This window comes from Ranitomeya variabilis, chromosome 1, assembly GCF_051348905.1.
Source record: "Ranitomeya variabilis isolate aRanVar5 chromosome 1, aRanVar5.hap1, whole genome shotgun sequence".
Lineage (NCBI taxonomy): Eukaryota > Metazoa > Chordata > Amphibia > Anura > Dendrobatidae > Ranitomeya > Ranitomeya variabilis.
Window position 1 is genome coordinate 641,134,048 of NC_135232.1, and position 23,644 is coordinate 641,157,691.

A 23,644-nucleotide genomic window follows, 5' to 3' on the forward strand; every position below is an offset into this window, starting at 1 on the left:
AGAAGCGCACGACCTTACCAGGGGGTCCAACCCAGTCCACAAATCAGAATCCAGATGAAGAAAGGACAGCGCCACTCCAGAATGTGAAGAAAGCAATTTACATTTTAATCTGCCTCCTGCGGCAACGTTTTGGTCCGAGGACCTTTGTCAAGCACAGTACAAAAACACATTTCAACCACCATTATATATCTATAAACACACCCATTAATTAAGCAATGCCCAATAGGTGACCATCTCCCTTAGACAAATACACAATATAGCCAAATATAATATTACAAATATAAAAACAATCCCACAAAGACAGTCCCACATTCGTCCCATTAACTAACAGAGTCCAGCTATCCCTGATCGTTCCCAAAGGTCTACAAATATCCATAAACCCCATAAAACGTACCCAGCTCCTGAAAGGTAAACAAGACACATCGCACCAATAAGAAAAATGCATCGATGATTGCCATAGTGCTATAGGCGTGTATAGAACACAAATCATCCAATCACAAAGATAAGCATCCACATCCTATGACCGGCCCATAGCCGGCATGCATTGCGCAGCATCGCGTCAGCTCATAGGATGTTTACCCGGTCCGTCAGTCCTTAACACCGGAAGTAACGACGTCTCATCGAGAGACGTAAACATCCTATGAGCTGACGCGATGCTGCGCAATGCATGCCGGCTATGGGCCGGTCATAGGATGTGGATGCTTATCTTTGTGATTGGATGATTTCTGTTCTATACACGCCTATATCACTATGGCAATCATCGATGCATTTTTCTTATTGGTGCGATGTGTCTTGTTTACCTTTCAGGAGCTGGGTACGTTTTATGGGGTTTATGGATATTTGTAGACCTTTGGGAACGATCAGGGATAGCTGGACTCTGTTAGTTAATGGGACGAATGTGGGACTGTCTTTGTGGGATTGTTTTTATATTTGTAATATTATATTGGGCTATATTGTGTATTTGTCTAAGGGAGATGGTCACCTATTGGGCATTGCTTAATTAATGGGTGTGTTTATAGATATATAATGGTGGTTGAAATGTGTTTTTGTACTGTGCTTGACAAAGGTCCTCGGACCGAAACGTTGCCGCAGGAGGCAGATTAAAATGTAAATTGCTTTCTTCACATTCTGGAGTGGCGCTGTCCTTTCTTCATCTGGATTCTGACTTTTGGTCTTGATAAAACACAGTGGACCTACACCAGCAGATGACATGGCTCCTCATACCATCATTGATTGTGGATACTTCACACTACACCTCAAGCAGCTTGGATTGTTTGTGTCACAATCCATGGCTTGAGGTGTAGGACACTAACTAAACCCCTAAGTGTCCAGGCCATTGACTCCGTTCCACTCAGCCAGGGGTGGGTGACCCAAGTCATGGAAGATATACACCTGCATATACACCTGTATAGGGACTCGTCATGAGGAGTCCCTGTCATGCTATGTCTTGGGGGGAATGCCAACACCCATTGTTTTAGGACTCCCTTCGTTGAAAAAACACAACCCGGTCATAGATTGGCGGTCAAGAAAGTGGTCAGCTGGGATCAGTCGTGTGAGGGCTGCTGCCCGGGGACAACTGTCTCTGCCGTCCTTCTACAACCTACCCCTTCTTCTCCAGTGGGGGCAGCAGAGGTGCTGCCAGGGAGTAGGGGCAAGACTCAACCCTCTCTACAAGCTAACCCTGAGTGTCGGAGTCCCCTTAGGAGGAGGGGTCAGGGGAGGGTGGTGGTTCCCCCCAGTATGGAGTGTTGCCTCCCCAAGGAACCCTCGACTTCCCCTCCCTCTTCTTGAACCAGCCCACCAGGTCATCGGCATTCCTGAGATCACCCTGGGCAACCCAAGTTTGCATTGACCTTGAAGGGAGTGCACTAACAGGTCCATCACCACCTGCTCTATCATATGTGCAGGGGTAGAAGATTCTGGCTGCAACCATTTCTGCACAATGACAATGGGGCTGGACAGCCACTATTTGACTTCTCAATGACGCTCAGGCTCAACATTCTCCTCACCTGCTTAGATATAACCTTGCAATGGGCTTTGGGGATTCAGTATGGCTTTTGGTTCACCCACACATGCGGTTCCATCAGAATTTCATGCTTGACGACCTTCATACATCCTTGCAACTCTGAAAACAGGTCACGGTTCCACTGAAGCAGTTACCGGCCAAAGACAGTGACTCTGCCATTGTGACATCCTCGACCTTGCCTTCCTGATTGGCTTCTAGGCATGTGGCTTCCACTGTTTCCTTGTCTCACCACGGCGTAAACAGGTTGATGTGGTACACCTAATACGGATTTGTTCTCCCTGGTTGGTGGACTTTGTAGTAGACGTTGCCCTTTTTCTACCACGCATGTGGAACTTCCCAAATAGAAAACAGCAGAAGCGGGAGTAGGCAATCCCAGTGTCCGCCATCCTTCTCCATGAGCTTCTTGAGCATGGCCTTCAGGGTTTTGTTGAACCTTTGCACCAGGCCGCCCATCTGCGGATGGTACACCGATTTCTGGAGTTGCATAATCTGGCGGACCTTACACAACTCCCAAATCACGTTAGATATAAAAGGAGTTCCTTGGTCCATCTTGAACTCCTTTGGCAGGCCCATCCAAGAAAATGTATGGACTAGCTCTTGTGCTATACTCCTGTCTAAGGAATTTCTCAGTAATACCGCTTCTGGGTACTGTGTTGTGTAGTCCATGACCACCAGGATATATTGGAGCCCTCTGGCAGATTTAACCAGGGATGTGAGCAGATCCATAGCAATGGGGTCAAATAGGCCCTCTATTATGAATAATGGCAGTTGGGAACTATGAAAGTGAAAGACTAGAGCAGTAAGCTGACAGGTGGGGCAGGACCAGCAATAGCTAACAATCTCTCGGTGACATTTAGGCTAGTAGAACATCTATAGGACCCCCTCTTGTGTTTTGTCTGCGCTCAGGTGCCCACCCCAGACATGAGAATCAGTCAGGTCTAACACCCTAAGTCTAAAGGGTCCCAGTATTAATAGGTGCCCTATTACCTCCCCCCTCAGTTTAGTAAGTCGGTATAACAAGTCCTCATTTACTGCAAGGTATGGAAACCTGGTGTCGGCCCCTGGCTCTTGAGCAACCCCATTTATTACAGTAACATTATCAAATTCCCCTTCTAATGCCAGTTCTTTCATTTGAGCAGTTCCAAAATCTTCACTGGTCACCTCTAACTGAGAAATAATGGCCTTAGAGGACACTAACTTCTGATACCCCTCCCCCCTCATAAGGACACAGAAGGGAAACCCATCAGATTCTGGGGGTGGTGACAATTCTTTAAGGGCAACCTGTTGTGAACTCTGTTTCCGGGCTCCCTCCTGTGGTCATGAGTGGTACTGTGTGAGTTCTCTCTTTGGGCTCCTCCTGGTGGCTCTTTTTGTTATTTTGCAGGTTTCTGGCAGGATCAGCTGTCTCGTCATCTGCTAGTTAGGTTTCCTATTTAATCCACCTGGTCCTTCATTCCTTGCCTGTTGCCGTTGTATTCAGTGCTATTCTGATTGCTCCTGTCTACATCCGTTATCAGTCTCTCCAAGAGAAGCTAAGTTCTGTTTGCTTATTTTTGCTCATCTGTGTTCAAGATGTTTCCTAGTATATGATGAGTTTTTGTCCAGCTTGCTAATATGTGATTTCCCTGCTTGCTGGTGCTCTGGGGTGCTGAGTTGCTCCCCCCACATCGTTAGTTGGTGTGGGGGTTCTCGCATTCTCTGCGTGGATATTTTTGCATAGGGTTTTTTACTGACCGCACAGATCCCTTGCTATTTTCTGCTATCTAGCGTTAGCGGGCCTCATTTGCTTAACCTGTTTCATCTCTGCGTTTGTCTTTTCCTCTTAACTCACCGTTATTATTTGTGGGGGGCATCTATATCTCTGGGGGATTTCTCTGAGGCAAGTGAGGTCTTTACTTTCTCTTTAGGGGTAGTCAGTTTCTCAGGCCCTGAAGAGACGTCTAGGATTTCAGGAAACGTTCCACGGCTGCCTATAGTGTGTGCGGTTAGGATCAGGTTTGCGGTTAGTCCAGTTACCACATCCCCAGAGCTCGTCCTATTATTTTCTACTTAGCTGGTTAAATTTGTGATCCTAAGCCACTAGGATCATAACAGTGCAACAGGCCAAAAGTGTTAAATGCATCGCAAAAGTGGGATAAGAGAAATCCTGAGTTCAATTTTTTTTTTTTCTGCTCTGCAGTCTGTCCTGCTTCTCTCCTCCCCTTAATCTCTGGGTGGCTTTGAGTTCTGCTGCAGACATGGATATTCAGAGTCTGACTTCTAGTGTGGATCATCTTGCTGCAAGGGTGCAAAGCATTCAGGATTTTGTTGTTCACAGTCCTATGTCTGAGCCAAAAGTACCTATTCCTGAGTTTTTTTCTGGAGATAGATCTAGGTTTCTGAATTTTAAGAATAATTGTAAATTATTTCTTTCTTTGAGACCTCGTTCCTCTGGTGATTCCGCTCAGCAAGTTATAATTGTTATCTCTCTGTTACGCGGCGACCCTCAAGATTGGGCCTTCTCCTTGGCGCCAGGAGATCCTGCATTGCTGAATGTGGATGCGTTTTTTCTGGCGCTTGGATTGCTTTATGAGGAACCTAATCTGGAGAACCAGGCAGAAAAGGCCTTGCTGGCTCTCTCTCAGGGTCAGGATGAAGCTGAGGTGTATTGTCAAAAATTTCGGAAATGGTCGGTGCTTACTCAATGGAATGAGTGTGCCCTGGCTGCAAATTTCAGAGAAGGTCTTTCTGAAGCCATTAAGAATGTTATGGTGGGGTTCCCCACGCCTGCGAGTCTGAATGAGTCAATGGCTTTGGCCATTCAGATTGATCGGCGTTTGCGGGAGCGCAAACCTGCGCACCATCTGGCGGTGTTTTCTGAACAGAAACCTGAGTCTATGCAATGTGATAGGATTCTGACCAGAATTGAACGGCAAAATCATAGACGTCAGAATGGGTTGTGCTTTTACTGTGGTGATTCAGCTCATGTTATCTCAGCATGCTCTAAGCGCACAAAAAACTTTGCTAGATCTGTCACCATTGGTACTGTACAGCCTAAATTCATTTTGTCTGTTACTTTGATTTGCTCTCTGTCATCTTACTCAGTTATGGCTTTTGTAGATTCAGGTGCCGCCCTAAATCTGATGGATTTGTCATTTGCCAAGCGCTGTGGTTTTATCCTTGAGCCATTACAGTTCCCTATTCCATTGAAGGGAATTGATGCTACACCATTGGCCAAGAATAAACCTCAATACTGGACTCAAGTGACCATGTGTATGACTCCTGCACATCAGGAGGTGATTCGCTTTCTTGTGTTATATAATTTGCATGACGTTGTCGTGTTGGGTCTGCCATGGTTGCAGGCTCATAATCCAGTCCTGGATTGGAAAGCTATGTCTGTGTTGAGTTGGGGTTGCCAGGGAATTCATGGCGATGCTCCCTTGGTATCAATTGCTTCCTCTACTCCTTCTGAAGTCCCTGAGTTTTTGTCGGACTACCAGGATGTATTTGATGAGCCCAAATCCAGTGTCCTACCTCCTCATAGGGATTGTGATTGTGCTATAAATTTGATTCCTGGTAGTAAGTTCCCTAAGGGACGACTGTTTAATTTGTCTGTACCAGAGCATGCCGCTATGCGGAGCTATGTAAAGGAGTCTTTGGAGAAGGGACATATTTGCCCCTCCTCGTCCCCTCTTGGTGCGATATTCTTTTTTGTGGCCAAGAAGGATGGTTCGTTGAGACCCTGTATAGATTATCGCCTTCTAAAGAAAATCACGGTCAAATTCCAGTATCCCTTGCCATTGTTGTCTGATCTGTTTGCTCGGATTAGGGGGTCTAGTTGGTTCACCAAGATAGATCTTCGCGGTGCGTATAATCTTGTGCGTATAAAACAGGGCGATGAATGGAAAACAGCATTTAATACGCCCGAAGGCCATTTTGAGTACTTGGTGATGCCTTTTGGACTTTCTAATGCCCCTTCTGTGTTTCAGTCCTTCATGCACGATATCTTCCGAGAATATCTGGATAAATTTATGATTGTGTATCTGGATGATATTTTGGTCTTTTCAGATGATTGGGAATCCCATGTGAAGCAGGTCAGGATGGTATTTCAGGTCCTGCGTGCCAATGCCTTGTTTGTGAAGGGTTCCAAATGTCTCTTCGGAGTCCAGAAAGTTTCCTTTTTGGGCTTTATTTTTTCTCCTTCTTCTATTGAGATGGACCCAGTCAAGGTCCAGGCTATTCATGATTGGACTCAACCTACATCGGTTAAGAGTCTTCAGACGTTCTTGGGTTTTGCTAATTTTTACCGTCGCTTCATTGCTAATTTTTCTGGTGTGGTTAAACCTTTGACGGATTTGACCAAGAAGGGTTCTGATGTGACTAACTGGTCTCCTGCGGCCGTTGAGGCCTTTCAGGAGCTGAAGCGCCGGTTTTCTTCGGCTCCAGTTTCATGTCAGCCAGATGTCTCTCTTCCCTTCCAGGTCGAGGTTGATGCTTCTGAAATTGGAGCAGGGGCTGTTTTGTCACAGAGAAGCTCTGATTGCTCTGTGATGAAGCCATGTGCCTTCTTTTCAAGAAAATTTTCGCCGGCTGAACGAAATTATGATGTTGGTAATCGGGAGTTGTTGGCAATGAAGTGGGCATTTGAGGAGTGGCGACACTGGCTAGAGGGAGCTAAGCATCGTGTGGTGGTCTTGACTGATCATAAAAATTTGATTTATCTTGAGTCGGCCAAGCGGTTGAATCCTAGACAGGCTCGTTGGTCGTTGTTTTTCTCACGTTTCGATTTCGTGGTCTCGTACCTTCCTGGTTCGAAGAACGTGAAGGCTGATGCTCTTTCTAGGAGTTTTGTGCCTGACTCCCCTGGAGTTTCTGAGCCGGTTGGTATCCTCAAAGAGGGGGTAATTTTGTCTGCCATTTCCCCAGATTTGCGACGGGTGTTACAGGAATTTCAGGCGGATAGACCTGACCGTTGTCCATCAGAGAGACTGTTTGTCCCAGATAGATGGACCAGCAGAGTTATTTCCGAGGTCCATTCTTCAGTGTTGGCAGGTCATCCTGGGATTTTTGGTACCAGAGATTTGGTGGCTAGATCCTTCTGGTGGCCTTCCTTGTCGCGGGATGTGCGTTCCTTTGTGCAGTCCTGTGGGATTTGTGCTCGGGCTAAGCCTTGCTGTTCTCGTGCCAGTGGTTTGCTTTTGCCTTTGCCAGTTCCTAAGAGGCCTTGGACGCATATTTCCATGGATTTTATTTCGGATCTTCCGGTCTCTCAGAGAATGTCTGTCATCTGGGTGGTTTGTGATCGTTTTTCTAAAATGGTCCATTTGGTGCCCTTGCCTAAGTTGCCTTCTTCCTCCGATTTGGTTCCGTTATTTTTTCAGAATGTGGTTCGTCTGCACGGCATCCCTGAAAACATTATGTCTGACAGAGGATCCCAGTTTGTGTCCAGATTTTGGCGGTCCTTTTGTGCTAAGATGGGCATTGATTTGTCTTTTTCGTCGGCCTTCCATCCTCAGACGAATGGCCAAACCGAGCGAACTAACCAGACCTTGGAAACTTATTTGAGATGTTTTGTTTCTGCTGACCAGGATGATTGGGTGGCTTTTTTGCCATTGGCCGAGTTTGCCCTTAATAATCGGGCTAGTTCGGCTACTATGGTTTCGCCTTTTTTTTGTAATTCTGGTTTTCATCCTCGTTTTTCCTCGGGTCAGGTTGAGTCTTCTGACTGTCCTGGGGTGGATTCTGTGGTGGATAGGTTGCAGCAGATTTGGAACCATGTGGTGGACAATTTGATGTTGTCACAAGAGAAGGCTCAGCGCTTTGCTAACCGTCGTCGCTGTGTGGGTCCCCGACTTCGTGTGGGGGATTTGGTGTGGTTGTCTTCTCGTTATGTTCCTATGAAGGTTTCTTCTCCTAAGTTTAAACCTCGTTTTATCGGTCCTTATAAAATTTTGGAAATCCTCAACCCTGTGTCATTTCGCTTGGACCTCCCGGCATCGTTTACCATCCATAATGTGTTCCATAGGTCTTTGTTGCGGAGGTATGTGGTGCCTGTGGTTCCTTCTGTTGAGCCTCCTGCTCCGGTGCTGGTTGAGGGAGAATTGGAATACGTGGTGGAGAAGATCTTGGATTCTCGTATTTCAAGACGGAGGCTTCAGTATTTGGTTAAGTGGAAGGGCTATGGTCAGGAGGATAATTCCTGGGTTGTCGCCTCTGATGTTCATGCGGCCGATTTGGTTCGTGCCTTCCATGTGGCTCACCCTGATCGCCCTGGGGGTTCTGGTGAGGGTTCGGTGACCCCTCCTCAAGGGGGGGGTACTGTTGTGAACTCTGTTTCCGGGCTCCCTCCTGTGGTCATGAGTGGTACTGTGTGAGTTCTCTCTTTGGGCTCCTCCTGGTGGCTCTTTTTGTTATTTTGCAGGTTTCTGGCAGGATCAGCTGTCTCGTCATCTGCTAGTTAGGTTTCCTATTTAATCCACCTGGTCCTTCATTCCTTGCCTGTTGCCGTTGTATTCAGTGCTATTCTGATTGCTCCTGTCTACATCCGTTATCAGTCTCTCCAAGAGAAGCTAAGTTCTGTTTGCTTATTTTTGCTCATCTGTGTTCAAGATGTTTCCTAGTATATGATGAGTTTTTGTCCAGCTTGCTAATATGTGATTTCCCTGCTTGCTGGTGCTCTGGGGTGCTGAGTTGCTCCCCCCACATCGTTAGTTGGTGTGGGGGTTCTCGCATTCTCTGCGTGGATATTTTTGCATAGGGTTTTTTACTGACCGCACAGATCCCTTGCTATTTTCTGCTATCTAGCGTTAGCGGGCCTCATTTGCTTAACCTGTTTCATCTCTGCGTTTGTCTTTTCCTCTTAACTCACCGTTATTATTTGTGGGGGGCATCTATATCTCTGGGGGATTTCTCTGAGGCAAGTGAGGTCTTTACTTTCTCTTTAGGGGTAGTCAGTTTCTCAGGCCGTGAAGAGACGTCTAGGATTTCAGGAAACGTTCCACGGCTGCCTATAGTGTGTGCGGTTAGGATCAGGTTTGCGGTTAGTCCAGTTACCACATCCCCAGAGCTCGTCCTATTATTTTCTACTTAGCTGGTTAGATTTGTGATCCTAAGCCACTAGGATCATAACAGCAACCCGTCTATTATCTGAGCAACCGAGCTCTGGCGCCTTCCCCCACAAAACCCAAAACAAACAAAAGTCGCAGCCTATGATAACAGGGTGCAATAAGTCCTGGACCATGCTGACCTCGTAGGATTCCATACCTTGGGACATTTCAATGTCCACTCTGGCCACTGGATAGTTTTTAACATCCCTGTGGACGCTTCAGACACCATCCCTCTCTCCAAGGATCAGGTGGAGAGGAAGTGTGGCCTTTACGAGGGTCACCAAACTGAGTCTATCAGTCCAGTCACTTTCAGACCATTCACCTTTACGGGACAAGCTAGGGTCCCCTCACTAGAAGAACCGTTCACACTGCAGGCTGGATACGCATGGGATGAACAGCAGCGTCCCAGGCTATAGTCCATCTGCTCGGAGGTCAGGGGACAACGGGAGCTACATGGTCTGGGCCGTGACATTTCTAATATATAATATTGCCAGCAAGTACCTTCCACATAACCTCCCCTCCCCTTTGAATCTTGGACACCTCAGCCCCTTTTGGGCCTCTGCCTCTTGTTGGGCCCACCAGTATGGATTGTTGCCTCCCCAAGGAACCCTCGACTTCCCCTCCCCTTCTTGAACCAGCCCACAAGGTCATCGGCGTTCCTGAGATCACCCTGGACAATCCAAGTTTGCATTGACCTTGAAGGGAGTGCAATAACAGCATTGAGAAGAACCTGCAGATGTGTCAGTAAGGGCACTAACAGTAATACTCGTGCGAGGATCGCATTGCAATCCTTGGACTGGCAGTCTGCTCTCCTGACCTGAATGTGACTCACGTGTCTGTATGCAGCTGTCATGCTCAGGTCAAGAGAGTCGATGGCCAGTCCGAGGATTGCAAGGTGATCTCCCTATGAGTATTACGGCCACCTGTCTGCACCCTAATAATGACCCACAGCTCTGCAGTGAGATCAGAGAGGAGAGCGGCCATTACGAATCACACTGGTAATCATCACATGTCACACAAGTAGCACCTCATATCATTTAAAATAATCTCTGGAAGTGGGCTCTAGGGAAGATCTATGTCCAGCCCATAGATCTTAACTGCTTATTTACATATAAGAAAAACGTGAATTTCTCTGGAATAAGGCATCAGATTGTAGAGATCAAGGTATCATTTTACTCAGCTTCCTATGACCTACATTCCCATATAGACAGCTTAGGGTTGATCTTACTGACAGATTCCCTTTAAGGATGAGTAAAAACTGACAAGAGTGTAACAAGGAAACAATATAGGATTAAGGTCAGCAACAAGTATAATAGTCCTGTGTGAGTAAAACCTACTTCAGGCAAGGACATTGGGACAGTGTCTCTACATTGAAGTATCAGGTGAAGAACCCATAAAATCTCTAAATCTGTCTTTTTTGCTTATTAAAAACTACCGGAGGAAAAATACGCTCAAATTAACTTTTACTCCAATTACACTTTTAGACCGATCCCATAACATTGGTGTTAAAGTTACCAGTACAGAAGAATGTAACCAGTTTGTGTTAAAAAAAAATCTTAAAAAATGTTTTCATTCACTGGAGGGGCCATGGGGGTGCTTACACTGTCTTCCTTTGTTTTCTTACTTGAATATATCTGGCTATGATGTGTTTTATTATTCATTTACTTGGTAATAAACCTTTATTATTTGTAAGATTGATATTAAAAAAACCAAACAAACAAAGGGATTTGCAAAAAAAAGTACGGTATATTTTTTTAAATTATGTTTTTACTTTTATTTTTAGTCACTTGAAGAGGACTCTCATTTATTAGAACTCCAACACATTACTGCACCTGTGGATATACAATGTACAAACATCTGTGAAGACTCACCGTCTGTAATCCACAACAGGTATTATCACAGGACAGCACTCAAAGCATTACTCAAAGGGTTGTCCAGGTAAAACAAGTTATCCCCTATATGCTGATGTTATTGGTCCAGAAAAAAGACAATTTTCACTGGTTTACACAAATCAAAGGAAAATTAAGTGACTGCATTGGAACAATAAGATAAATGTGACATCTAAAATCCAAGCAGCATCACATGAAGAAATCTCAGAGTAAACGTCATTTAATGTGAATCTCCCAGTCCACAGAGACTCTCAAGGAGACGTTCTCCAGACTCAGGACACAGAGGTTTCTGTTGTAGGTGTAGCTCAGCTTTCTCTTCTCTCTACCTGTAGGAGAATATAAAAAAGATGTTGAAAGTTTTCTACAATAAATATTAGTCGCAGATCACTGAAAACAACTGATTCTATATTGTTTCTGCGTTGATAAAAATTATGCAGAATGTCACTTGGATTGTTACATCCGTAACAAATAAAAATTATAATAGTACTAATCCAGAACTGATTACAGGAGCAAAACTATAGAGGCCTAAAAAATCCCTGTGTGCCTTATGTATTATTATTATTATACATTTTTATAGCGCCATTTATTCCATGGCGCTTTACATGTGAAAAGGGGGCAAATATAGACAAGTACAATTAAACATGAGCAAAAAACAAGGCACACAGGTACATAAGGAGGGAGGACCCTGCCCGCGAGGGCTCACAGTCTGCAGGGGATGGGTGAGGATATATTAGGAGAGGGTAGAGCTGGTTGTGCGGTGGTTCAGTAGGTTGACGATCACTACAGGCTGTAGGCTTGTCGCAAGAGGTGAGTCTTCAGGTTCTTTTTCACCTATGGTAGGTGAGAGTCTGATGTGTTGTGGTAGAGAGTTCCAGAGTATGGGGAAAGCACGGGAGAAGTCTTGGATAAGGTTGTGGGAAGAAGAGATGAGAGGGGAGTAGAGAAGGAGATCTTGAGAGGATCGGAGGTTGTGTGTAGGTAAGTATCGGGAGACCATGTCACAAATGTATGGAGGAGACAGGTTTGTGGATGGCTTTGTATGTCATTGTAAGGGTTTTGAACTGGAGTCTCTGGGCGATAGGAAGCCAGTGAAGGGCTTGGCATAAGGGAGAGGCTGGGGAATAGCGGGGAGACAGGTAGATTAGTCGGGCAGCAGAGTGTAGGATGGATTGGAGTGGTGCCAGAGTGCTAGAGGGGAGGCCAGAGAGTAGGAGGTTGCAGTAGTCAAGACGGGAGTTGATAAGGGCATGCACTAGTGTTTTTGTGGTGTCACGGTCAAGGAATATGCAGATCCGGGAGATATTTTTGAGTTTGAGACGGCAGGAGGAGGCATGGGCTTGTATATGTGGCTTGAAAGAGAAGGCAGAGTCGAGGATCACTGTTGTGAACTCCGTTTTCAGGCTCCCTCTTGTGGTCACAGATGGTATTGTGTGACTTTGGTTTTTTGGCTCCCCCTGGTGGTTTGGTTTATTATCCTGCGGGTCTGCTGGATCAGCTGCCTCGTTATTCACCAGGGAGGCTCCTATTTAGCTCTGCTTCACTTCCACTTGTTGCCGGCTGTCAATGTATTCAGTGCTATTCTGATTACTCCTGATTATCTCGTTTTCTGCCTCTTCAGGATAAGCTAAGTTCTGTTTGAATATTTTTTGCTCATCTGCCTGCAATATGATTTCTGTGTATGATGAGTCTAGTCCAGCTTGCTAACATGTGATTTCTTTTTGCTGGTAAGCTCTGGGGTACGGAGTTGCTTCCCCCGCACCGTTAGTTGGTGCGGGGGCTCGAGCAATCTCTACGTGGATATTTTGAATAGGGTTTTTTATTGACCGCACAGTTTCCTTCCTATTTTCTGCTATCTAGTATTAGCGGGCCTCATTTGCTAAATCTGATTTCATCTCTGTGTTTGTGCTTTCCCCTTAACTCACCGTTAATATTTGTGGGGGGCTATTCTATATTTTTGGGGTCATTCCACTGAGGCAAGTGAGGACTTACTTTCCCTCCAGGAATAGTCAGTTTCTCAGGCCGTGACGAGACGTCTAGGATTTTTAGGTAACGTTCCACGGCTGCCTATAGTTGTTTGCGGATAGGATCAGGTTGCGGTCAATCTAGTTACCACTTCCCCAGAGCTAGTAGTCTGTTCAGTTACTTAGCTAGTCCGACCTGCGATCCTTGCCACTAGGATCATAACAGATCACCCCGAGGCACTGGGCGTGTGGGACTGGGGAAAGTGAGCAGCCATTGACATTGACATTGATAGATAGGTCTGATGGAGGGGTAGAGTGAGATGGGGGAAAGACGATGAATTCTGTTTTGTCCATGTTCAGTTTTAGAAAGCGAGCAGAAAAGAAGGCCGAGATAGCAGACAAACAGTGTGGGATTTTGGTAAGTAAGGAGGTGAGTAGGGATGAGCGAATATACTCGTTACTCGAGATTTCGGAGCTCGCTCGGGTGTCCTCCAAGTATTTTTTAGTGCTCGGAGATTTAGTTTTCTTCGCCGCAGCTGAATGATTTACATCTGTTAGCCAGTTTGATTACATATGGGGATTCCCTAGCAACCAGGCAACCCCCACATGTACTTATGCTGGCTGACAGATGTAAATTATTCAGCTGAAGCAATGAAAACTAAATCTCCGAGCACTAAAAAATACTGGGAGGACACCCGAGCGTGCTTGGGAAATCACGAGTAACGAGTATATCATCACTAGAGGTGAGGTCAGGTCCGGATAGGTAAATCTGCGTGTCATCAGCGTAGAGATGATACTGCATACCGTGGGATTCTATGAGCTGTCCCAGGCCGAAGGTGTAGATGGAGAAGAGTAGGGGTCCTAGAAAAGAGCCTTGAGGAACACCGACAGACAAGGGGCGGAGTGAGGAGATGGTGTGGGGGAGGGAGACACTGAATGTTTGGTCTGTCAAATATGAGGAGATCCAGGATAGGGCCAAGTCTGTGATGCCAAGAGATGAGAGGGACCAGAACTCACAGGATAGGTGAGGGCCAAGTTACAGATCTTCTCTGATCTAATACCAAAGTAATAGACTGAACATTCTTTTTAGAATTAAACAGATTAAGTCCCTTTTTCATACTAATTAAAGGGGTTGTGTGAGACTTTAACATTCATGGCCTATCATTAGGATAGGTCATCAATGTATGATCGGTGGGGGTGTAACATTTGACAATCCCACTGATCAAGTGTCCCTGGTGTTGGCGACAGCCAGATCTGCTCAGTTGTAGAGCTGCGCAGCACAGCTACATGGACGGAATGTTTGCTGCACCAGGTATTGGACATCTGCCCCTTATTGATTTTAATAGAAGGCAGATGTGTAGTACCTGGCTGCGGCCATGATACAGTCAATGTCTCTGTGCTGTACAGCTCCACAACTGAGCAGAGCCGGCAGACGCTGACTCCGGGAACAGCTGATTGGCACGGGTGCCGAGTTTCGCACTCCCATGGATCAGATTTTGATGACCTATCCCAAAGGACAGGCCATCACCATCAATGTTAAAGTCCCAGACAACCCCCTTAAATTTTATGTAATTGTCACTTACAGTATTTCAATAACTTCTGACAGAGACGGAAGGTACAAATAAAGGCTGGGAAACACTGAACATTTTCTCCATTGCTCATAATATACGTATACTTAGGCTTGTCATGTTCAGTGATACCACATTTGGCCATGCATCTTACACTGCTGCGGGGCCCTGTCTCTTTCAATAATAAATATAAGGCACTTAAGAAGTTTACAGGAAAGGAGGAGTGAGAGTTCATCCCAAGCCTTCCTTTTAGCAGGCTAATGGCTAATTGACTTACTAACTTGCTCTTCATTTTGAGCAACTTCAGCCTTCTGGTGTGCACCTGCAAGACACCTCCCAAGATGGGATCATGCAGTATCTAAGGGATAAGCTACGCTGCACAGGCTGCCAGAGCTGAAAAAATGCAGAGGGCCTCAGGAACCCCCTTTCCATCTGGTGGATCACAGGCTTGGTCTGGCCCACAAAAGAACAGGAGAATCCTCTGGTGGGCCCCTGGGCAAGGAGTGGGCCACCACCCTCTTATATGAACAGTACTTGGCACTATATCCTTGGATCACTATGTACATCTTTTTCATTTAACAATCTACCCAGTTCATTGTTACCGTATATAAATTTGTAATTGAGGATAATGTCACATTTGCTGGTAGCCCAGTTACTGGTGGGCCCTTGGCATCCCAGTCCGACACTGGGTCCAACCCTTGTGACTGAGAAATTCCTGCCCTGATACTTCAGCTTTGATAGAACTGTTGCCCTTCTGCCAATGGGGTTAGGGAGTTGGTTGTTTTAATTTTATTCATAAATCAGTAGTCCACATGAAAACAAGAAACTTTGTAATATATCTTAACAGAAAAATCTGCTTCTTTCTTCTCCAGGACTGATCTTTTACTCTGAATTCAGGGTTAAAAGCAGTGAAGACAGATTTTTCCATTCCTGAGATAGCAGACGGCAGTTGGTGCTTTTAAAATTCTATAGAGATGAGGGAGGAGCTAGAGGCAGAACCAGAAATTCTGCTGAGAATTCTACTGAAACAGTTCCAGTTCTCCATAGAACTACTCTGAATATTCATTCTCAAAACTGGAGCTCACAGTCTTGCAGAAGAACGAAGCAGATTTCTCTGATAAAATATACCATATTACAAAGTTTCTTATTTTCATGTGTGCCATTGGTTTATGAAAAGGAAATAGTCCGGTTCCAGCTACTCATCCATGTCCCTTCATTTTACTGATCAAAGGGGGTCTCATGCCACATGGCAAACTTATTAAAAAGTTTACTTAGCCTTCATGTGGATCCTTTTGACAAGATTTTTCACTTTGATAACTGCTCACCCAGAGCAAACGACCAAGTCCTGTTTTTTATATTTTTTTTATCCTCATTCCTAAAGATCCATTCTGCTTTTATTTGACATTTTAAAATTGTCAGTTTTGTTGTATAAAGGTCTGCTTTTTTTGTGTAACGAGTTGTATTTTTAAACATTGCCATTACATGGTGTACATGTAAATTATTGATTAATTTTCAAAAACCACACGGCACCACTGTCTGAGGACTTCTTAATTAACTTTATGTTTTTTTAAACCGTGCAGCAAGGATCTAAATCTTACCAGCTTGATGTACAATGACCTCAGATGGTGATTTCTTGAAACCCATTACATGAACATTTTCCAGGAGGGATTTCACTGGGAAACTACCTAGTTTGTCAGCAGAACTAAAAAATAAAAAAAATAGAATTTTCACTGGCGATTAATTAATAATTTAACAATAAATATAAATATATATTCTAATAGACATAACTGAGCAAGCAGAAGTCTACTGTCAGTTAGCACATTAGTAATGGTCTTCACTGCACAGATGGTCCTGCCGTAGAAGTCCTACCACAGCATATGTAGAAGGGAAGTGCTCCAAAATATATATCTTTACGTAGTTATGTGTTTAGTGATATATAATTCCCCCACATGTGCTCAATAGCCCCCTCCTCAAGCTGGTATATCAGGTTTCATTTAGGACTTAGGGTACCGTTACACTAAACGACTTACCAACGATCACGACCAGCGATACGACCTGGCCGTGATCGTTGGTAAGTCGTTGTGTGGTCGCTGGGGAGCTGTCACACAGACAGCTCTCTCCAGCGACCAATGATCAGGGGAACGACTTCGGCATCGTTGAAACTGTCTTCAACGATGCCGAAGTCCCCCTGCAGCACCCGGGTAACCAGGGTAAACATTGGGTTACTAAGCGCAGGGCCGCGCTTAGTAACCCGATATTTACCCTGGTTACCATTGTAAAAGTAAAAAAAACCACTGCATACTCACATTCTGATGTCTGTCACGTCCCCCGCCGGCATCCACAGGGTTAAAACTGCTTTCGGCAGGTGCGCTTGCTAATGCTGCACTGCTGCCGAGAGCTTCCCTGCACTGAATGTGTCAGCGCCGGCAGACAGCGGTGACGTCACCGCTGTGCTCTGCTTTCCGGCTGGCACTGACACATTCAGTACAGGGAAGCTCTCGGCAGCAGCGCAGCATTAGCAAGCGCTCCTGCCGAAAGCAGTTTTAACCCTGTGGACGCCGGCGGGGGACGTGACAGACATCAGAATGTGAGTATGTAGTGTTTTTTTTTTTACTTTTACAATGGTAACCAGGGTAAATATCGGGTTACTAAGCGCGGCCCTGCGCTTAGTAACCCGATATTTACCCTGGTTACCATTGTAAAACATTGCTGGCATCGTTGCTTTTGCTGTCAAACACAACGATACACGCCGACCTGACGACCAAATAAAGTTCTGGACTTCTAGCTCCAACCAGCGATATCACAGCAGGATCCAGATCGCTGCTGCATGTCAAACACAACGAGATCGCTATCCAGGACGCTGCAACGTCACGGATCGCTGTCGTTCTCGTTGGAAAGTTGGTCAGTGTGACGGTACCTTTAGGCCAGTGGACAATAGACTCATCCCCACACACCTGGGGCTGGACACACCTCTTCTAGCAGGACATAAAAGGCACAAGACACATGTGCACTGTCTCTTTTGTTGTGCCTGCATGCTGGAATGTTCATGGATCCACATGGTGGTTGAGTATATCTGTATCCCCTTTTCTTACTATGCCCTGTAACCTCTTAGGCGTTAGGGTTACTAAGCTATAGATGAGAGGGCTGAAATTGCATGTGTGATTTGGGTAATCGGGCAGTTAAATGTGGGTTTTTATATTGTGGTGATATTGTTGTGGTATTAAGTGGATATTAATTATTAGTAGTCAATTTTGGCGTTAATACACTGTGTTTCAAATTATTATGCAAATTGGATTTAAGAGTCATTAAGATTTAATTGTTTTGTTTTTCAAATAAACTCGTGGATGGTATTGTGTCTCAGGGCTCAATGGATCACTGAAATCAATCTTAAACCCATGTGATAATTCGTTTTCCAGGTGATTCTAATTAAAGGAAAACTACTTAAAAATGATGTTCCACATTATTAAGCAGGCCACAGGCAATATGGGAAATAAAAAGGATCTCTCTGCTGCTGAAAAGCGTTAAATAGTGCAATGCCTTGGACAAGGTATGAAAAAAATTAGATATTTCATGAAAACTTAAGAGTGATCATCATACTGTGAAGAGACAGAGTTCATGCAGATAAAGGCATAATGAGGAAGGTTTCTACAAGACAAATTCATTGGATTAAGAGAGCAGCTGCTAAAATACCATTACAAAGCAGCAAACAGTTATTTGAAGCTGCTGGTGCCTCTGGAGTCCCTCGAACCTCAAGGTGTAGGATCCTTCAAAGGTTTGCTGTGGTGCATAAACCTACTATTCGGCCACCCCTAAACAGTGTTCACAAGCAGAAACGGTTGTAGTGGGCCCAGACATACATGAGGACTAATTTTCAAACAGTCTTGCTTACTGATGAGTGTCAAGCAACCCTGGATGGTTCAGATGGATGGAGTAGTGGATGGTTTGTGGATGTCCACCATGTCCCAACAAGGCTGCGATGTCAGCAATGAGGTGGAGGAGTCATGTTTTGGGCCGGAATCATGGGGAAACAGCTGGTAGGGCCCTTTAAGGTTCCTGAAGGTGTGAAAATTACCTCTGCAAAGTAAATAGAGTTTCTGACTGACAACTTTCTTCCATGGTCTAAAAAGCAGAAATGTGCCTTCAGGAGCAAAATCATCTTCATTCATGACAATGCACCATCTCATGCTGCAAAGAATACCTCTGAGTCATTGGCTGCTATGGGCATAAAAGTAGATAAACTCTTCCCCTGACCTCAACCCTATAGAGAACCTTTGGAGCAGGGGCGTAACTACCGCGGTCGCAGCGGTCGCCATTGCGACCGGGCCCCGCAGGTCAGGGGCCCCGGGCCGGCAGGTCTGAGCAGGGCCAGGCTGGCCATCGGGCACTTCTGGCAAATGCCAGAAGAGCCGATGCCAGTAGTGGGCCGCTGCACTGTTCCTCCCCCGGAACCCCCCCCCAGTGCCGCCGCCGCCGCCGCCGCATTTAACTATACCGGCGTCTATGACACCGGTATAGTTCAATGCAATGATGGGAGGAGAGAGCGTCACCTGACGCTTCCTCTCCCATCATTCCCCGCTCTGCCTCTGACAGTACACTGCGGGTGCGCGATGACGTCATATCATCGCGCACCTGCAGTGTCCTGGGCAGACTGCAGCCGCCGGGAGCAGCGCCGCGGGCAAAAGGAAAGGTGAGGAGAGTTTTTTTTTTTTTTCTTTTTAACCGGACTGTGGGGCCATTATCGGGGGGGGGAGATGAGATGAGATGTGGGCTGTGCTCTATATATCCCTGTGCGGGCTCTGCTGTATATACCCCTGTGGGGGCTCTGCTGTATATATCCCTGTGCGGGCTCTGCTGTATATATCCCTGTGCGGGCTCTGCTGTATATACCACTGTGCGGGCTCTGCTGTATATACCACTGTGCGGGCTCTGCTGTATATACCACTGTGCGGGCTCTGCTGTATATACCACTGTGCGGGCTGTGCTCTATATACCACTGTGCGGGCTCTGCTGTATATAACACTGTGCGGGCTGTGCTGTATATACCACTGTGCGGGCTCTGCTGTATATAACACTGTGCGGGCTGTGCTCTATATACCACTGTGCGGGCTGTGCTCTATATACCACTGTGCGGGCTGTGCTCTATATACCACTGCGGGCTGTGCTGTATATACCACTGTGCGGGCTGTGCTGTATATACCACTGTGCGGGCTGTGCTGTATATACCACTGTGCGGGCTGTGCTGTATATAACACTGTGCGGGCTGTGCTCTATATACCACTGTGCGGGCTCTGCTGTATATACCCCTGTGCGGGCTGTGCTGTATATACCCCTGTGCGGGCTGTGCTGTATATACCCCTGTGCGGGCTGTGCTGGATATACCACTGTGCGGGCTGTGCTGGATATACCACTGTGCGGTCTGTGCTGGATATACCACTGTGCGGTCTGTGCTGGATATACCACTGTGCGGTCTGTGCTGGATATACCACTGTGCGGGCTCTGCTGTATATACCACTGTGCGGGCTGTGCTCTATATACCACTGTGCGGGCTCTGCTGTATATAACACTGTGCGGGCTGTGCTGGATATACCACTGTGCGGGCTGTGCTCTATATACCACTGTGCGGGCTGTGCTGGCACCCAACACCATGTTGCAGTGCAGGAGATTCCTGCAACAGTCCGAGGCGTATCTAGGGGAAGCGGGGTGGGGGGGTTGCGGAGGCGGGGGAAGGTGGGGGGGGTAGGGGGGGGTAGGGGGGGGGCCCCATTTGGAAGTTCGCACCGGGGCCCATAACTTTGTAGTTACGCCACTGCTTTGGAGTATCATCAAGCGAAAGATCTATGAGGGTGGGAGGCAGTTCACATCAAAACAGCATCTCTAGGAGGCTATTCTGACTTCATGCAAAGAAATAGAAGCAAAAACTCTACAAAAACTCACAAGTTCAATGGATGCAAGAATTGTGAAGGTGATATCAAAGAAGGGGTCCTATGTTAACATGTAACTTGGCCTGTTAGGCTACGTTCACATTTGCGTTGTGCGCCGCAGCGTCGGCGACGCAACGCACAACGCAAATGTGAACGCATGCACAACGCAGCGTTTTGTGACGCATGCGTCCTTTTTTTGCTTGATTTTGGACGCACAAAAAATGCAACTTGCTGCGTCCTGTGCGCCCTTACGCGTGCGCCGCAGCGACGCATGCGTCACAAAACGCAAATGCAACGCATGCCCATGCGCCCCCATGTTAAATATAGGTGTGCATGACGCATGCGGCGACGCAGCGGCGCCCGACGCTGCGTCGCACAACGCTAATGTGAACGTAGCCTTAGGATGTTTTGGAGTTAAATAGCTTTTTTGCTCAGTGAATGTGACCTCCTAATGCTGCAAATTCCACAAATGAGCATTTTCAGTTTTTTAAAACATCAAATGTTTAGAAATTCTACTGTGCCTAATAATTTTGAACAGTGCATTTTGAGTTTTTATTCATTTTGGGGATTATACTGTTATCATTGGGAGGTTTCTTCAATAAAATTCGATGTATACTCGAGTAACGGGTGATGACTTTTATTAGACTGACTGTAATTTACACCAACCATTTAGGAAAATCCGAGAAAAGTGTAATTTGCATAATAATTTGGAACATGGTGTAGTTGATATCGGACCTCATTAGAGCGGCAGGGAGAGTCCCTCTTTGATAACCATAAGGTTTGATATTTTGTGGGGGAAAACCCTTCCCTTTACAATGGCGAGCTACAGGCCCACTGTTTAGATTTTGTTTAACATGTTTTGCTGTTTGAATTTCTTTTCATTGTCTGTGAACTGATCAGGCCGGAGGGACGTGGACAGATTGCATTGATACAGGGTGAACTGTTGTGTAATTCTGTGCGTTCAGAGCGCTGATAGTTCAGACAGGTGACACAGATTTTCAATACAAGCTATACATGGAACAAAATCAATAACAGAGAACCCAGTCTTCTGATTTTTAACGTTTTTTTTTTCTTTTTCCTTTGCTTGATATTCTTTGAAAGTTTGGGGTGATCTTTACCAGTCCAATCTTCCAAAGAGTCATAGTCGTTTTCAAGGTAAAAGTCCAGCTGGTCAGGAAAAGGCATTCCAGAGGTAAAAGGACCGTTTTCAAGCAGTAGAGAAGGGACAAGGAGGACAACCAAGATGGCTTCAGGAAGAGTGAGTATGGACTTATCAACCCTTAAAAGATTAACAAAGCACAGTAAATTTCACCCAGTAATCCCCACTATACCCAAATCTGCAGAATTGCTGGGGTCTGCCCTATTGGAACAAGCATGTGGGCATGACAGCATGTGCATAGAGAGACGGTCGGTCTTGAATAAATCAAGCATACGACTACAAATGTTAGCCAAACTGATCTGTATGTATGAGGAATCCCTGTGTAATGCAGATTCCCCAAATTTCCACTGCCAGTGTTGTGTAACTAATGTGCAGAGAGTATGTGCCTTACTGGCACAACTGGCAGAGAACAATCAGAATAATGTGGACAGAGAAAAGCAGATTGCCAGTCTTGAATCACAACTGCTGAAAATTAAAAATCATTGTGTTGATATGGAAGCCCAGCTGATTCAGTCTGGGGCTGAGATCAAAGCTGTGAAGAAAATGGCAGCAGCTAGTGATGCCATTATTAATCAGAGCAGTGTGGAGCTGGATACTAGTTCCCAACTGATTACTAGTGTGAAAAATATCATCAATGATTTTTCAAATGTGGTGCCGGCCTTCTCTTTGTCTCTGAACACAAGGTCAGATCCCCGACCAATTGTGCTCTGTGCAGGGCAAAAAGGGGGGAGTGATGGAACAGGTGAGGGATCAAATATTTTATCAAATTTTGATCCAATAAAGAAATGTAATGACAGATATGTGCTGTCTAAATTACAAAGAAAGTGCAAATGTAACATTGTTAAGAGTGCATCCTTAGTAATGGAAGAGTTTAAAAGTTCCAGACAGAAGGAAGTATGTTCTGTCAGGGCCCCTAAATCAGGCATGGCATGTGTTAGATGTTATGCCTGTGCTGGCTCCGGCCATATTGCTAGGTACTGCAAATGGCCAGGTACAATGAGGAAGAGGAAATATCATTCTGTGAAATGTTTTAAATGTGGTCACTTTGGACATATTGCAAGGAACTGTTACTGCACAAGTAATTGTGAGGGGCCTAGCAATATTGTCAAGGAGCACAGTCATTTTCACAGACATAATGGCATTTTCTCTCAGTCTGTCCCCAGCCATGTACAGACTCCTCAAAATGGCCGATTACAGCCAGGGAGGCTAGTGTGGCCTCGATGTAAACTCAGTTTATCAATCTGGCCTTTAGTTTTTCTGATTGTTTGTTTTGTTTTAGTTTCTTTTACTCTTCTTCTTTTTGCTAAGTTTGCTCGTTTGTAAGTGAAATGTATTGTTAAGGTACCTTCACATTAAGCAACGCTGCAGCGATAGCGACAACGCTGCAGCGTCGCTGTTTGATCGCTGGAGAGCTGTCACACAGACCGCTCTCCAGCGACCAACGATGCCAAGGTCCCCGGGTAACCAGGGTAAACATCGGGTTGCTAAGCACAGGGCCGCGCTTAGTAACCCGATGTTTACCCTGGTTACCATCCTAAAAGTAAAAAAAACAAACACTACATACTCACCTGCGCGTCCCCCGGCGTCCGCTTCCCTGCACTGTGTGAGCGCCGGCCCTAACAGCAGAGCGGTGACGTCACCGCTGTGCTTTTACTTTCACTTTAGGGCCGGCACTCAGTCAGAGCAGGAAGCGGACGGCAGGGGACGCGCAGGTGAGTATGTACTGTTTGTTTTTTTTACTTTTACGCTGGTAACCAGGGTAAACATCGGGTTACTAAGCGCGGCCCTGCGCTTAGTAACCCGATATTTACCCTGGTTACCAGCGTAAAACATCGCTGGTATCGTTGCTTTTGGTGTCAAACCTGACGATAAACGCCGATCTGACGACCAAATAAAGTTCTGAACTTTATTCAACGACCAGCGATATCACAGCAGGATCCTGATCGCTGCTGCGTGTCAAACTAAACGATTTCGCTAGCCAGGACGCTGCAACGTCACGGATCGCTAGCGATATCGTTTAGTGTGAAGGTACCTT

General features: G+C 45.8%; 1 protein-coding gene across 2 annotated transcripts in view; it reads right to left on the reverse strand.

Annotated features, from left to right (window-relative positions):
• Positions 1-10,840: 10,840 nt before the first annotated feature.
• The window catches only part of GANC (glucosidase alpha, neutral C), a 129,145-nt gene continuing 116,341 nt past the window's right edge, over positions 10,841-23,644 (reverse strand). For both annotated transcript variants that reach the window (XM_077261194.1, XM_077261190.1), the window contains exons 24-25: positions 16,128-16,231; positions 10,841-11,326 (exon numbers count right to left, since the gene is read on the reverse strand). In XM_077261194.1, coding sequence (XP_077117309.1) covers positions 11,217-11,326; positions 16,128-16,231 — 214 coding nt within the window. In that variant the 3' untranslated portion in view covers positions 10,841-11,216. The remainder of the gene's footprint in view (positions 11,327-16,127; positions 16,232-23,644) is intronic.